This window comes from Oncorhynchus gorbuscha, linkage group LG14 (assembly GCF_021184085.1).
Source record: "Oncorhynchus gorbuscha isolate QuinsamMale2020 ecotype Even-year linkage group LG14, OgorEven_v1.0, whole genome shotgun sequence".
In the NCBI taxonomy this organism is placed as follows: Eukaryota; Metazoa; Chordata; class Actinopteri; order Salmoniformes; family Salmonidae; genus Oncorhynchus; species Oncorhynchus gorbuscha.
Genome location: NC_060186.1, coordinates 53,705,243 through 53,722,593, shown reverse-complemented (window position 1 = coordinate 53,722,593; position 17,351 = coordinate 53,705,243). Strand labels below are relative to the sequence as shown.

At 43.1% G+C, this 17,351-nt stretch overlaps 2 protein-coding genes across 2 annotated transcripts in view; both read right to left on the bottom strand.

The window, feature by feature from the left end:
* LOC123995111 (tubulinyl-Tyr carboxypeptidase 2-like) overlaps nt 1–6,211 on the bottom strand; it is a 39,925-nt gene extending 33,714 nt beyond the window's left edge. Inside the window, exon 1 of the mRNA XM_046298450.1 lies at nt 5,288–6,211. Coding sequence (XP_046154406.1) covers nt 5,288–5,605 — 318 coding nt within the window. The 5' untranslated portion in view covers nt 5,606–6,211. The remainder of the gene's footprint in view (nt 1–5,287) is intronic.
* A 2,341-nt stretch (nt 6,212–8,552) lies between these two features.
* Nucleotides 8,553–17,351, bottom strand: LOC123995110 (feline leukemia virus subgroup C receptor-related protein 1-like). Its single transcript, XM_046298448.1, has 10 exons — nt 16,468–17,351; nt 16,147–16,291; nt 15,633–15,773; nt 15,002–15,069; nt 12,539–12,642; nt 11,685–11,795; nt 11,150–11,255; nt 10,695–10,806; nt 10,398–10,465; nt 8,553–9,892 (listed from the first exon to the last, which is right to left on the bottom strand). The coding sequence occupies exons 1-10, from the start codon at nt 17,128–17,130 to the stop codon at nt 9,806–9,808; spliced, it is 1,605 nt and encodes a 534-aa protein (XP_046154404.1). The 5' UTR covers nt 17,131–17,351; the 3' UTR covers nt 8,553–9,805.

Sequence of the window (17,351 nt, the reverse complement as noted above, 5' to 3'; positions counted from 1 at the left end):
ATCAGCCCTCTACCCCCTACAGATAGGGCTCATCAGCCCTCTACCCCCTACAGATAGGTCTCATCAGCCCTTTATCTCCTACAGATAGTGGTCTAAGCTCTCGCTCATCACACAGGCTAATTTCAAAAGCTTTAAATCAAAACTGTGCAAATGAGTAAGCAAAAAACAGTGTAATATTCAGCAGTTAGTTGCGCTGGGTCTTATTTCTCAATAATCCCTCACACAATCCACCTGCCAGCCCTATCTCCACTGTGGAGAGCCTGGAATGGAACATAATTCTGCTGGGTCAGGGAAGGAGTACAGGGGTATTTCTTTCTTCTCTCGCTCTCTTTATCTCTGAGGATAAGTGCTGACTGAGGAAAGGATTTCCTTGTGCTTGGTATCAGACATCTTCTCAAAGTGTAGCCAACCACATCACATATAGAAATGTAATAACACAGGGCCTCCCGGGTGGCGCAGTGGTCAAGGCCACTGCGAGACTCTGGGTTCGCGCCCAGGCTCTGTCGGAGCTGGCCGCAACTGGGAGGTATGTGGGGCGACGCACAATTGGTCTAGCGTCGTCCGGGTTAGGGAAGGTTTGGCTGGTAGGGATATCCTTGCCTCATCGCGCACTAGCGACTCCTGTGGCGGGCCGGGCGCAGTGCACGCTATCCGGTCGCCAGGTGCACGGTGTTTCCTCCGACACATTGTTGCGGCTGGCTTCCGTGGCTTCCGGGTTGGATGCGCGCTGTGTTAAGAAGCAGTGCGGCTTGGTTGGGTTGTGTTTCGGAGGACGCATGGCTTTCAACCTTCGTCTCTCCTGAGCTCGTACGGGAGTTGTAGTGATGAGACATGATAGTAACTACTAACAATTGGATACCACGAAAAAGGGGAAAAAAAGACACACAAAAAAAAGGACAACCATCTCTGCAGTACTCCACCAATCAGGCCTTTATGGTCGAGTGGCTAGACGGAAGCCACTCCTCGGTAAAAGGCACATGACAGCCCGCTTGGAGTTGGAGCCAAAAGGTCTGATGAAACCAAGATTTCCATCTTTGGCCTAAATGCCAAACATCACGTCTGGAGGAAACCTGGCACCATCCCTAAGCTGAAGCATGGCGGTGGGAACATCATGCTGTGGGGGTGTTTTTCAGCAACAGGGACTGGGAGAATAGTCAGGATCGAGGGAAAGATAAACGGAGCAGTACAGAAAGATCCTTGATGAAAACCTGCTCCAGAGCGCTCAGGACCTCAGACTGGGGAAAAGGTTCACCTTCCAACATGACAACCCTAAACACACAGCCAAGACAGCGCAGGAGTGGCTTCAGGATAACTCTCTGAATGTCCTTGAGTGGCCCAGCCAGAGCCTGAACTTGAACCTGATCGAACATATCTGAAGAGCCCTGGAAATAGCTGTGCAGCAACATTCCACATCCAACCTGACAGAGCTTGAGAGGATCTGTAGAGAAGAATGGGAAAAACTCCCCAAATACAGGTGTGCCAAGCTTGTAGCGTCATACCCAAGACGACCTGAGACTGTAATCGCTGCCAAAGGGGCTTCAACAAAGTACTAAGGGGTCTGATTACTTATGTAAACTTGTGTACATTTGGACTCATCAGACCAAAGGACAAGCAAGTCTCTTCTTCTTATTGTTGTCCTTTAGTAGTGGTTTCTTTGCATCAATTTGACCACAAAGGCCTGATTCAAGCAGTCTCCTCTGAACAGCAGATGTGAGATGTGTCTGTTATTTCAACTCTGTGATGCATTTATTTGGACTGCAATTTCTGAGGCTGGTAACTCCAATGAACTTATCCTCTGCAGCAGAGGTACCTCTGGGTCTTCCTTTCCTTGGGTGGTCCTCATGAGAGCCAGTATCATCATAGTTCTTGATGGTTGTTGCGACTGCACTTGAAGAAACATTCAAAGTTCTTGAAATGTTCTGTAATGACTGACCTTCATGTCTTAAAGTAATGATGGACTGTCATTTCCCTTTGCTTATTTGAGCTGTTCTTGCCATAATATGGACTTGGTATTGTACCAAATATGGCTATCTTCTGTATACCATCCCTACCTTGTCACAACACAACTGATTGGCTCAAATGCGTAAAGGAAAGAAATTCCACAAATTAACTTTTATCAAGGCACACCTGTTAATTGAAATGCATTCCAGGTGAATACCTCATGAAGCTGGTTGAGTGAATGCCAAGAGTGTGCAAAGCTGTCATCAAGGCAAAGGGTGGCTACTTTGCAGAATCTCAAATATAACATATATTTGATTTGTATAGGACTTTTTTGGTCAGTACATGATTCCATATGGGTTATTTCATAGTGTTGATGTCTTCACTATTATTCTACAATGTGGAAAATAGTACAAATAAAGACAAGCCCTGGAATGAGTAGGTGTGTCGTTTGACTGGTACTGTATAAGACAAAAGCAGAAGACAAATTTCCATCTCGCATGGAGTTATAAAGTGTGTCTTATTTTAGTTCTATTCTCATTTAGATGCAGTGTTAGTGTTGAGAGAGAGTTTACAGGAGCGCAACACACAATGCTCCCAATTCACCAGGTGTAATTAGCTGTCTGCCTGCTCCTCTTTCTTCCTTTCATTTTCTCCAATCTGAAGAAGAGGAGGGCGCCCTGCGGAGCTCAGAGAACTACCGGACCTAAAGGCAAGAGTGTGTGACTCAACTTAATTCCTTATTATAAAAGTGTGAAAGACTTCTTATTAAAAAAAGAGGACAATTACACAGAGGGAAATGGAGACAAGCTTTGAAATGTATATTTCAGCACCGCCGTAAGTGGGATATTAACACCTGGTGACCTGACTGAGCAAGGCTGAGGCTGGCAATGCATGGTCTGTCTGTCGACGTACCATACGTTCCTCACAGGTGGACAAGCGGGAATTAAAAGCTAGTTCAAAGAGGGATTTCTCCCTTTCCGTCCAGCCGTCCCGTCTGTCTGTTCCCCAGCTTTAGAGAGGTCGTGTGGGGGTCAAACAGGCCGCCCCCTGTGTGGTGACTCTAATCTAACTTTACTTCCCCAGGGGACATCACTGAAACCTGATAGCGACAGCCAAGATGTGACTGTAGCACAGATAGTTGGGCATTGGTCAGAGACTAGTAGGCCTGTTCAGAGCATGATTGCTTACGGTTTTCATGTGATTACCATAAAGGTACCATAAAACATTAGATTGAACCTTCTCCCATTGGGCTGCATGTGAAATAAAAACAAATACATAAATGACTCTTCATTCAGTAGCACCACGTTTGGAGATCAGTTCAGACTAACCAAATCCTATTGTGATGCAATGAGGTGCACATGAGGTAAGTTTGAAACAGAATGGGAGGCTTTGGGCTGAAAGCCTGTTTTGTTTCCTGTAAAAAGCTTTTTTACATTTACATTTAAAAGTATTATGCCATAACAGATTATCCTAGACTCAAATCCGAGATGGTGGATTAGTTCGCTCACAACCAACCCCTTCAAATAATCAGGGCAAAGTAAGGGCACAGAGCTCACACAGTGGTGTTACCATTCCTGACATGGCATAGTAATGTTACCATAATATCAATAGAGCAGAACATAGAGAAATACAGTATTTCAGGAGACCGAGAGTCAAATCTGCTAACATCTTACCAACATGCCTTATGGGTGGGCCAGTGGAACCATGAATCAAGTTCCCAAAACAATGAATGACTACAGGTGAATACAGAAAACCCTTGCAAAAATTGCAAGGAATGAATGGATCACGAGGCACGCTTTAATCACACCTCCAGCCCTCAGAGCATGCTGCAGGTTGATGCTGTCTGACATTTCACAGGTTTCTCTCTGTAGCCTATAGCTCTGTATGCATACATGTGAGTTCCACAGACAGCAGTGCAATGCTCATTCGCTCCTCCACACAGTTACCCAGATGCTGGCCCTGAGGTTATCCCTGAGCTGCCTGTAACACTGCAGAACACAACTACCATTCACCTATTCACAAAGGCATAGACTATTGATAGTGTTTGTGCTGGTTTATTATTGAGTGGAGAGGATTAGATAATGGACAAAGGTATATAATGGAATGAGGGAAATCCCACAGTTGCTGTTATTGTGGACTGCCAAAGGGTAGTTCATAAGACACTGAAAATAAAAGCGAGTTTCACACTGTCCCTTGATGATGCAGCACCAAAGCAGCCCCTGGTCATAGCTCCAACAACTAATGCAGAAGCAACACCAAGAATGGACACAGACCGTGGCAATTACAAAGGTTCCTGCGTGCATTGTTGTCATATGCTTTATATAGCTGACAGTGTGCTATGAGTTTGGGATTTGGCATCACATGCACTAATTGCCGGCGTACAAATGAGTAATGCTCCAGAGTCTCCTTTCTCAGCACAGTCCCACTTCCACCAGTGACAGAGAAAGAGGCTCTCAACAATGATCTCAGCACAGTCCCACTTCCACCAGTGACAGAGAAAGAGGCTCTCAACACTGATCTCAGCACAGTCCCACTTCCACCAGTGACAGAGAAAGAGGCTCTCAACACTGATCTCAGCACAGTCCCACTCCCACCAGTGACAGAGAAAGAGGCTCTCAACACTGATCTCAGCACAGTCCCACTCCCACCAGTGACAGAGAAAGAGACTCTCAACACTGATCTCAGCACAGTCCCACTCCCACCAGTGACAGAGAAAGAGGCTCTCAACACTGATCCCTGCTTGGTGACACTCAGTCCCGGTTATGTCTGGCCTCTGATGAAATCACTCCGGCAATGTGGTGTCCTGTTGGATGCCGGGGCAGGCTGAAATAATCTGCATGCCTTTTAATGCTTCATTCCTCAACAGGATAATCAGGAAAGACTTTCAGGAGGAAATCTTCAACTCATCCTGTTATGGTTCTGTGAATGCTACTCTCTGTTATTATACGATGCATAGTCACTTTAACAACTTTTACCTACATGTACATATTACCTCAATTACCTCGACTAACCGGTGCCCCCGCACATTGACTCTGTACCAGTACCCACTGTATATAGCCTCGCTATTGTTATTTTACTGCTGCTCTTTAATTATTTGTTACTTTTATTTCAAACTTTTCGTAAGTATTTTCTTAAAACTGCATTGTTGGTTAAGGGCTTGTAAGTAAGCAATTCACTGTATTCGGTGCATGTGATTTGATGGATTCTTTGCATGGATGGAATTGCAAATGATATTTGTTGAATTGCAATTTGAAGCATATGTCAGTGTTGGTTATTACATGGTAATTGCACAGGATTTTTAGGACAATATCACTGCTTATCAGTCTAGCTTTGAGGCTATACTTACTTTGGGAAGGTATGCAGCATTCCTTATCTTGCTGACCATGTCTTGTCCATCGGGGTGTACTTTGGCTACATGAGTCCACATCCTCTCCCAAGTGACACCCTCAATGGGAAAACCAGTTCTGTTCACGTAAAAGAGCACACCCCCATCTTTCTCATCTTCTTCTCCCGATGAACGTCCAGCGTTGTTGGGGGTGCTAAGGGTGGCAGATTCAGCACCCGGGCTCGAGATGCAGTACGTACTCCCACTGGTACTTTTGGATCGGTGCCTCCCCATCTTAGCTGCAGGTGAACAAGTGCTAATGGCGTTGGGTCCAGTCATCGTTCAATTTAAAAGTGGAGGTCCCTGCAGATGGCAGCCCGTGATGATTCCACTTGCTTTTGTCAATAACCCAGAATTCCTATAACATGTTGCTGTACCAATATCCACTCCCGTACGTCCAGATAACGGATACTGCAATCACTCAAATAAACGATATTAAGAAAAAAATCGCATATGTCAAGCTTTTTTAGGTATAAATGCACCAGATAAAATGTGCATTTCATATTCAGCTAAGCATAATCTTCACTCATTAAAAAGGCTGAAAGATGCCACCAAGTAATCAAACCGCAAAGCATAGCCTACTTAAATACCGCATAGTGTGTGGACCATTCATAACAATGTAGTTTGCTGGTTACCCGTAGTAGAATATTCACGGTTTGGCTCGCTCCTCTTTAACTTCATCCTTTGCTCAGAACACTGCCGGAACGTATGACCCCCACGGCATGAGACAACCCCTGCAATGCATTTCGATCCGTTCGTAGTCTACATATTTCCCCAATATCGAGTAGGCAATTCGAAAGCTTTGTCCTCATTATGAAAAGTCCTCTTTGGCAATTTAGTCATCCATCACATGGTTAATCTTTTGCTTAAATGATGTCACTATGTTGGTCTGTCTATAGTAACCCCGGCAGCCAGACGCGTTCTAAATTATTTCATTGGGTGTAGCAACAAAGAGAGGCGGACTTAAGTAGAATTCATACCAAATAAGGAACTAATCCCTTGCTGTGATTGGTGGCGATAGCGGATGAGGGCGTCAACAAGTGAAATTTGCAACAAATGGATTTCTTTTTTCTCACCATCCGTCAACACTTTTAAAGTCGTACTGTCATAACGGTTGTTACAATGTAACAACTTCACACTGATTCAAGGTAACCAGTTGGTGTCGGACGTGAAATGGTCAGTGGCTATTCTGAAAGTAAACGTATGGACATACTTACATATTGTCCAAGATGATCAAAGGCTTGATTGTTAATGCATAGAAACAATAAATATTGTTAAGTGATAGGACATTTTATTTATGTATCAAAATAGCCTACCCTAGCGGGATATCAAGTGTGAGAATATGCACTCCAGCAACAGGCTAGTTGGTCAAATATGCACATATTCTGGACAATGTCAGCCAATTCTAATTGGGGTTTCTAACTTTCTCTACACGTTTTCAACCTAGTGCTAGCATTTCAGTCACTTATGATACTGTCACAAAAACCATCATTTGTTGGACCATCAAGTTATTATCACCACATGAGGAAACCGTTGTTACAATGTCTAAGTCATTACGACAACTCTTCTGTAACCACCTCATTGACTCCAAGTAATAAAACAGATGCAAAATAACAACAACCACTGACAATACTGAGCAGAATAGTTTTTTATTGTATTGTTTTCACTGTCAACTGACATTATCTGCAGATAAGTAATAATAAGTATCCATGTGGCCCCTTTCCACGGACAAAACTCAAAGGACAACAAAACATAAGCAATACAAACACCTTAGTTTTACAGTACACTCTGGGGCACTTTGAAGGGATTGTGCAACATCATACACATTATATAGCAGCTGCAGTGTAACAGTGCTGGGACTGACTATACTGTGGATTACATTGCCAAATTATAATCAGGCTGTCAGAGACTTTAGATAGCGGCGTGTCAAAGTCACAAAATAGTAGATGGTTTATTGTCACATACGCCAGATAGGTGCAGTAAAATGTGTGGTTTTACAAGGTCAGCCATAGTAGCACGGCACCCCTGGAGTAGGGTTACGTGCATTGCTCAAGGGCACATTGATGGATGTTCTACCTTGTCGGCTAGGGTATTCGAACCAGCAATCTTTCGGTTACTGACCCAACGCTCTAACCGCCAGGCTACCATATGGTGTACATACACTACATGACCAAAAGTATGTGGACACCGCTTCAAATGAGTTGATTTGGCTATTTCAGCGACACCCGTTGCTGAAAAGGTGTATAAAATCGAGTACACAGCCATGCAATCTCCATAGACAAACATTGGCAGTAGAATGGCCTTACTGAAGAGCTCAGTGACTTTCAACGTGGCACCATCATAGGATGCCATCTTCCCAACAAGTCAGTTCGTCCAAATTTCTGCCCTGCTAGAGCTGCCGCAGGCAACTGTAAATGCTGTTATTGTGAAGTGGAAACGTCTAGGAGCAACAACAGCTTAGCTGCGGAATTGGTAGGCCACAGAAGCTCACAGGATGGGACCGCCGCTGAAGTGCGTTGTGCATAAAAATAATCTGTACTCGCTCTCAACACTTACTAGAGTTCCAAACTGCCTCTGGAAGCAACGTCAGCACAGGAACTGTCTGTCAGGAGCTTCATGAAATGGGTTTCCACTTGGTGGTGGAGAAATAATGGTCTGGGGCTGCATTTTATGGTTGGGACGAGGCCCCTTAGTTCCAGTGAATGGAAATCTTAACGCTACAGCATACAATTACATTCTAGACGATTCTGTGCTTCCAACTTTGGGGCAACAGTTTGGGGAAGGCCTTTTTCTGTTTCAGCATGACAATGCCCCCGTGCACAAAGTGAAGTCCATACAGAAATGATTTGTTGAGATCGGTATCAAAGAACTTGACTGGCCTGCACAGAGACCTGACCTCAACCCCATCGAACACTTTTGGGATGAATTGGAACGTCGACTGCGAGCCAGGCCCAACATCATTGGGCGAACTCCCTAATGCTCTTGTGGCTGAATGGAAGCAAGTCCCGGCAGCAATGTTCCAACATCTAGTGAAAAGCCTTCCCAGAGAAGTGGAGGCTGTTATAGCAGCAAAGGGGGGACCAACTCCATATTAATGCCCATGATTTTGGAATGAGATGTTCGATGAGCAGGTGTCTACATACTTTTGGCGATGCAGTGTAAATACTGTATATAATTAGTTCAGTTTGGATGTACTCATTCTTAATTAGGGACAAATAAGAATGAGTGTCTATGCAAGGATTCCATTTAATAACATTATTAATTTCAGTGGTCTTTGAAATATCAAGTGCTTGGTAAATGGAATACATCTTAAGTAAGATAAATAAATAATTGAGACATAACTACATTGCTATATATGATGTAATAAGTTCATTATCAAAATTGTAAAAAAGCAATGAAATGTTATGAATGTCCATATAGAAATGGTACTTCTTCCTTATTCAGAACTAAGTAAAATGCTAGAAAAGAAAGGAAAACATCTGTCAACCAAATAAATATTTTTTCTCGTCATAAGTAGCTAAATAAAAACATTCGCTCTGACACTCAAATATGAATAATTATAAGCACATATCCTGCAGGAAGCAGGATAACATATAAACAAACGCCTGTGGATTGGATCTTCTGATTAATGATTGGGCGAGAGGAATTATTCCTGTTAAAACAAAGGAAATACAAGAGCCAATATAGTGGTTTAGAAATGTGCTGGGAGATGGCTACTGGGCATAGTCCTTAAAGACACAGAGTGAGCTATATAAGCTCCTATGAAGGTTTGGAGATGTTTGAATTGTGATGCTACAGTCATTATGACTCCTGTTTGTGCTTCATCATCCACACAGCATTCTTAGTATTTCCACAATATCCCTCTAGGTGGCGCTGCTATACCATTAGCTACCTATCTCGGCAGAACAATTATCTGTGCCATGTATTCAACAAATGTATCAATGTTTTAACACTTTCAAAAGCATTCATGTTAGTAATATGCAGAAAAGTAGACTGTGCGTGTTGCACATTTGCCATATGCCTTGCACCTTGTGTGTCATATTTGGTCCATATTTGTACGAATGGCTTAAATCTCAAGACAAGAAGTAACAATGATCATCCTCACAGGCCATGGCAGGTCAGAGATCCTACATTCTATGCTCCAGTGTGGTTCTGTATAATGCCTTAAATAGGTTTAAATTAAGCACCACTTCATGAACCAGAGATGATGGTGATTGTAGAGACAGTAGTGGATCATCAAGCAGAAGAAGCAGGGGGACTATGGGAAGTCTGAAATGTGTATTTGGGTGCTTATAGTTTTACCTGTCTGTAAACAAATCATGGCTCAGCTAAAACCACTACAGTAAAAACATTATCATAATAACACATTACAAGATACAATCCAGAGAAAAGGGAGATTTCAAGTAACCTCAGGAAACTTTGTGGAATGCGCTGTAGGCATCCGAAATGTTCAGTAGATTGTTAAGCGACCTCTTTGGGTTACAGTGAGGTCTCCTGGGAAAAGCTGACTGATGTTTCCATCGTGGCGCCATTGGTTGGCTTGTCTGATAGGCACTTAGTAGTGACCTAAGACAAGAGGAGGAAGATATCTTTAATTAAAGTCTTACATAGTCCTTTCATGAAAAGAGTCTTCTCATCACTCAAGTGGCTAGTAACAATAGCATAAGCCAATCATTGTTCATTAAACCAACACAGTGAGGTGCATAATCACAGAGCCAAATTCTAGCATCATAGGGCATCTCAACTGCCTGAAGACTATTTATTAAAAGGTTGTATTTTCTTTCACCCTGCTCTCTGCATGATACAGTTTCACATTATACAAGCCCGGCAGAAAGACTGTTCTGTCTTTTGATGTTTACCGGGGTCTTGATGTGGGCAATCTCATGACATATGAGACAGCTTCAAAATGGCTGTCAATGTGAAAGAACAAGCAGACCAGTGACCTGACCTCTGCCGTGTGATACATCATTCAAGGAAAAGGTCACAAGTGATTGAGGGGGTTGACCTTTCAGCAGAAAGAAAAAAGAAAAGAGAAAATCTCTCTGAGGGAAAAGGAGAGAACGTGACTTACTGCTTGAAGAGTTTTGCTCTCAATGCCCATGTTGACATTGTTCCTTTTCAGTTCTGATTTTATTAAGGCTGAAACAAAGAAAACAAAGTAATTAAGAGAGCCTCAAACAATATATAAACATAAACATTTGTGGCGTAGCCTTCATAGCATTGTTATGTATTTTATTGTATTCTATTGTATTCTCAGTCTGTTTCAGTCTTCATAGCAGAAGGTGAATCATATGGAAGACATCCGTACTCCACGGAACAGAGCAGAACAGATGAGTGCAGAACAGATCAGAGCAGGGAACCAACCAACCTGTGAGAAAGATACCCAGGAAGATCCAGACACAGAGGAACAGGTTCCCAGCCAGGGGCCTATAGTTTGTTGTCAGTTTCCCCTGGATCAAAGTGAAAAGAATCCCAAAGATCTGAGGGAAGAAGGTGATATGAGAGTGAGAAAACATTGGACACCTGTATTTTCTCAAGGGTATACAAGCATTATACTGACTGACAAAAAAGATTGTCTTCCCACTTGGCAGAGAAGCTTAAAATGTATGAAGAATCAGAATAGAAAGTATATACTGTGTGGATATATACTTGTTTGAAAATGGGTGTGGTTAGGGTAAGGTTACACAATATACGGTGAAGAAGAGGACACATTTTGTGTTTTGTATGAGAATGCACAAAAGTATTTACCTGAAAAAATCTCTGGAGGCAGTCACACAAACAATGAAAAAGACTTGTGATTGTTAGCACGTGTTTGGGGCTTACCTGTGCAAAAGCATTAAGGAGACCAGAGGATGTCCCTTCTGATTCAGGATATGTAATTTCAACCCCAAACTCAAAGCCAAGCGGAAGGTAACCTGTCATGAAGAACCTACAGAATGACAAAATCATATCAGTGAACCATGGCTGCCCTCAGGGAAAACAGACGGCTTTATCTCGATGCCGTTGTTTTGGTTGAACATAGCCTCTGGCCACCACATAGGTAATAAAGTGGCATTGTGCGTGTGACTGTTTACCTTCCAAACATACAAGAGCAAGAGGAACTGGTGACAAAATAAGCAACGACAAGAAAAGGAGGTGCCTGTTTTTTAACGCCATACTGTTCACCAGATCTTCCTGTTGGCACAATGTGCAACACTGGCAATTACGACTTTATTACTTCTTAATTATCATTTCAAGCACTTATTTACAACTTTAGAACAAACCAGGTCGTCATTGTCGACAAGAACGTGTTCTTAATTGACTTACCTGTATAAATAAAGGTGAAACAATAAATACATACAAAGAAGGGTTATCTTACCCCAGCACCCCAGCAGTGAAGAACACCAGGTAAATACGGTTGAGGTTCAGAGTGAAGCTGAACAGCACCATACCAATGAAAGACAGGATGTACACTATCAGAGTGGTCATTCTGAGGAACAAGCACAGGACAGAACATCGTTGGGAATAAAAGTGGATGTTCTATACAGAGGCTCACAGTTGAAGAGGGAAACGGCCGGTAATCATGGGCAGGGAAAATGTACAACGTCACTCTTACGTTCATCATTCTCTCTATGTCTCAGGGACTTACTGCACATAGCCCATATAAGTTGACTTTGTTATGAATGACTTCATAGCTTGCTGAAAATGTCACTGATTCTAACCATTGGTTTCATACCCAACCCAGCACCTGTATGAATAGCATATCAGAACACATCACAGTTCTCCAGAGGATAATAAGTTAAGCAGAGGGCGACTTTCAGAGCAAATGAGAATGCTGAGTCATGTGAGAAATCTCCCTAAATCTGATTACTCAAACTGAGTTGCATTAAGAGTACGTTACTACAAACCTGTGTTAATTGGATCTGAACTGGCAGGACATCATTTTTGGAACCTGCAGCAGGCTGCTTATCTAAAGGATGAGTTGGAACTCATACACTTCAGTTTGTCTTTACAACACTTCCCTTTCTAGTAACCGCAGAGTACTGTATGTCCACAAAAAAGCCACCGCAGCGCACAAAGCCTCCAGAAATAACCGTAAGGTTTTAGATAGACATACTGTAACAGCCTTCTGCAACTCACAATTGCATCATGTGCAACATAGTTTAGTAACTGTCTCACCGAAGAATGCAGTGATTTATGTCACTGGCAGTTGGGCTTGGGGACGGCACCTACTTGTAGGTTTTGGTGTGATCCAGCCACAGTCCACAGATGATGGAGCCCACCATTCCAGCCACCACCAGGGTCAGGCCAATCCTGCCTGCATTCAGCTCCTGGTTCTGGGGTGAGGAGGTTGATGTTAGTGGAGGGTACAGCAGGCTTTTCCTGGGACATGTGTCCCACTATCATATTCACATGAATGGCCACCCAACAAAAAAGGGCCACCACTCATCAGAAAAGCCATTCCGTGACCCAGGAAACAAAACTGCAAAGTTTCAACATCATTACATAGATAGCTTTTTGAATATGTGGTTCAAGACTTGTAAAAGTTTAAAATTAGTTCAATATTATGCATCAGAGGTACAATTTCGAAATCATAGCGCATTTTGGGTCATTTCTCCCAGCAACATCATGAGGTTGACATGTCACACATGTTACACTGTTCATGCTTACAGAAAGCAACATATTTATCGGAACAGAGGAATCCCAAAATAATAAAAGATTAGAAGTTGTTTAAACGTGCTAAATTAATTTTTCTCAGACGCCAAACCAGCGCTTTTTGTAGCTGTCGGCACCTTGAATGTTTTGTGAGCTGTATTAGCTAGCGAACGCTGTGCTGTCTTTAGTTTGGCTAGCAGGAAAAACAAAGCAATGATGGCCTTGTAGGCTAAATATATCTGCCAAAGCGACTTCAATTAACTGAGAAAACCAATGCACATGGTTGAAATATATTTCCTTATTTCAGGGTTCATCTGGATCAGTGAAGGACGGGTAAAAGTGTTGCTTGACCTTATGCAAGGGTGAACACTGAACGGACAAATAGTTCTCTGTTCTGTGTGCCAGTGTGCAACAAAAGTAACCAAGGTGAAAAATGGCAACGTCAGAACGTTGCTAGGGAAATTACTGTAACGCCTTGGTCATTGTATCTTGTGTTTTTGTTATATGTTTGTGTAGGCCAGGGTGTGACATGGGTTTATATGTTGTATTTCGTATTGGGGTTTGTATTAATTGGGATTGTGTATGATTAGGGGTGTGTCTAGTTAGGCTTGGCTGCCTGAGGCGATTCCCAAATTGGAGTCAGGTGATTCTCGTTGTCTCGGATTGGGAACTGTATTTAGGTAGCCTGAGTGCGCGTTGTATTTTGTGGGTGATTGTACCTGTCTCTGTGTTAGTCACCAGATAGGCTGTAATTAGTTCACGTTCCGTTTGTTGTTTTCTTCTTCAGTTATTTCATGTACCGCATTTATCTTCATTAAAGTCATGAGTAACCTACACGCTGCATTTCGGTCTGACTCTCTTCATACAACAGACGAACGATGTTACAATTACCCTGTGATTTCGATGCTAAATATAGTAACTTTGATTAAAGATTGCAGTTTTACACGTTCTGAATGAGACAGTGTTCCTGTTCATAACATTATCTATATGTTTGATGGGTGGCTCTTGGACTAACATGGCTAAAGCGGAAAAAACTCACCAGAAGTGGGCAGGCAGAGCAAGCAGAGATAGGCGAATGGAAAGGACAGGACAGGCAGAACAGTGACTACATGCTAGCAGTCCATAACTCCAATCATCTTTGCTGATAGGGATGTTTGGTTTCCATACATGGATGAATTGGTCTAATGTAGCATGTATGGTAAAGCCTCAACCCATAGCTACCTCTTCCAGTTCAAATGAGCTCTAAAAAAACATTAATAATGACAACATTTGTATTGTTTTTTCGTGTGTGACTGCAGCGCCTGCGATAAAACGCAAAAACAGAGACACTTTCTCACTGAGCGAGGCGTCAAAGCAGACAACCCACCCGCCCACAGTTGGGTCATTATAATTCAAAACAATGCATTCAAAAATAGATCACATACACCACTCCCATGCTTGCCTTTGGTGAGTTTAGGCCATAAGCTAAAACTGGAGGCTCAAGAGGACACCAGACAAAAAATGGCCTGGATGCATGCATACTTTAGAAAGGACAGCCGCACGCTCTAGGAGCTCAGATGCAATACTTTAATAACCAACGTTTTCGACAGCCAAGCTGGATGCACGTACAGTATAACCTTAAAGCTGGTCACATGGTCTGTTGGTTCAGGGGGTAACAGTTCAGGGATTTATGGAAAGTCTGGTGGGAAAGTGATGTTTACCTCCTTTGACATTTTACAGTGAGAGGAGGCTGCTACTAGAGTTCACGGAATGTTGCTTGTCTTTCAAACCAACCCTGACTGTCTCTCTCCTCCAAGGGTAGCAGGCATGCGTGAAAAGTGGTTATGAACTACAAACAGGAGAGACAATGGATTCGTGCCCTGTCGTGGTTTGAGCTCTCATTTAACTCCATCTGTTTACAGAGAACGCCTTCTCCATTAAGTGTGTTACTTCTGTGCCGTTCCAGAGCTTGTGTTCGATCTAGCTATGAATGTAGTAAATCAACCCATCAAATAATCCTGATTTTCCGTAATTGGCACACACATTTTGTCCTCCACTTACCTCGTAACAAGCCATAATCATCTGATTGAGAAGTGTTGACACGGAGTAGAAAGAACCAGTCATGATACCTAAAAGAAAATGTATTTATTTGACTGTTTTATCCCGACATAGTGATAAACCTCAATAATCTGTATAGTACACACAAAACCATGACGTTTCACTGAACACCAACAAAAGAAACTCAAATTTAAGAAAGGATTAGCTAATAACCGGACTGAGCACTGACTGAGCTTTCAGTCTGCCTTGGAGTGTATGGGGTTAAAGACGGAAGGATCTCATAATGAACAACTATGCCCAGGAAACAATCAGTGGAATGGACAGAATGATACAACAAGAGACTTTGAAGGACAGCACACAGGATAATTGGCCTAGCCCCAGATCTGTGTGTGCTTTATTCAACGCCTCAAACTTTCATTGTCATGTCATAAACTTTGTGACGACAACCAATACAATAGAGGAGTTAGCTAAAGCACAGACCTGAGTCCAGGCTACTGGCAAGTATTCGGGTGTCTCACCATAACTTTTCAGAAGCTTTAGGTTACTGCATGTAATACAGAAGTAATACCATAGTTATAGTGTAGTTACAAGATAAGGTGTAAGATAAGGGAAGATTATAAGTCAGGTGTCTCACCATAACTGATGAGCAGTAGGATGAAAGGTTTGTTCTTGAACAGGTTGATGATGGACTGTCGGTAGGAGTAGTCTTCAGGAGCACAGTCAAGTAGGACAGCCTGAGCTTGGCTGGGAGGTAGTGGGGGTCTGTCTTCCATGACTAGGAGCAAAGAGACACAGACAACATCAACACATTTGTCTGGAAAGTAGTGGGTGTCTGTATTTTATGCCTCGGAGAGAAGTGGCATAGTCAACACTAACACTGTATTTACAGTTTTACAACATAATGGACAAGTGTTTCTCTGTTTCTTGCTTCAAAAGCACTCAGTAGCATATGACTGCAATGACTCCTGTGCAATCCTGGTTTACAGTGGTATGTTTGAATGGTTGGTATGTTTGTATGGTATCCGTAAGTGCAGTCGTCTGGACCAATAAGTTTGTTGCTACAGTGTCTATGATGTGCTGTCCACCGGGTGCATTTCTGCAGAGTACCATTCCAGATGGCCTGAAAACGCTCGTCTCAACTGAATTACCAATTACAGTCAAGATGAACAGAGCAGTGGAGACTACAGCCGTCCCATAAAACATAACGCTGATGTTGTGTCCCATCAGCTCTATGTCTTCCACGGTGTTGGGGACCAGGACAGGGGGGAGCAGGAAGCCAATAGCAACGCCCAGCTAAAGAGGGATCAGACAAATTCATCAATGTCACACATACTCCATCAAAATACAGAAATGTCCTTTTTATACAGCAGTAAACATGTACACAGCATTAGCCTGTAGCGTTTACAATGTGATTAGGCTAAAGGATTCATTAGGAGACCCTCATCACGTGACTCAATAGGCCTACACACCTGGTTACCTAGCACGGCTGTTGCACATGCGGTAGACACCTCCTTCGGGCCAAACCACACTGATGCAATCCTAGAGGGCAGCCCGAGGATGAAGACTTGGGCTACGGAACATATTATCTGTGCAGTCACTGTCACACCGAAAAGATTGGGCCGGACGCTGGCGCATTTCACCCACGCACCGACGCAGTTCAAACCCGCGCCCATAAGGGCTGTCAATTTCAGTCCTTTTTTATCCAGTAACCATGTTGCGGGGAAGATCAAAGGCACATACGCCACCATGTATACAATTGACAGCCAATCGATCTTGTCGCTGGATACATTGTAGAAGTGGGCGAAAATGTTGGTGATGATGCTGTACTGGATCCATTGAAATGCGTTGACGAGGGAGTAGAGGCTGAACACAGCTAAAACGGCGAATCTTCTCCAAAAGAGCTTAGTTTCGATACATTTTTCATCTCCAGGAAGCATAGCCTGATTCTCATCTGGAGGTATCTCCTGTTCCAACGCCTTCGAGTCCAGTTCTGTCAGATGTGCCGCTCCATTCGTTAGGTCGGAGTACTGATCCCGGGTTAGGACTACTCCGTTATGCACCGGCGTCTTGATGTCTATTTCAGATGCGTTGTCAAGCCGCAAATGCTCCTGTACTAACTCGCCAGCCACCATGATGCTGGGCCGACGTTGCCTATCTCTCTATACCTTATAGTCAGGAAGTACGTTTACACAAAGTAGGGCAGAGCCAACATTCAGTTAGTAGGTAATACAACAACTATTCATACCGTTTAGAAAAGTCCCTTTAAAAATGTTGTTGGCTATCTGTATTATTGGCTCTCATATAAAGCGCCTTCTTTCGCATGGTAGCTTATGTCGGTGGCGCTTTAGTGGAT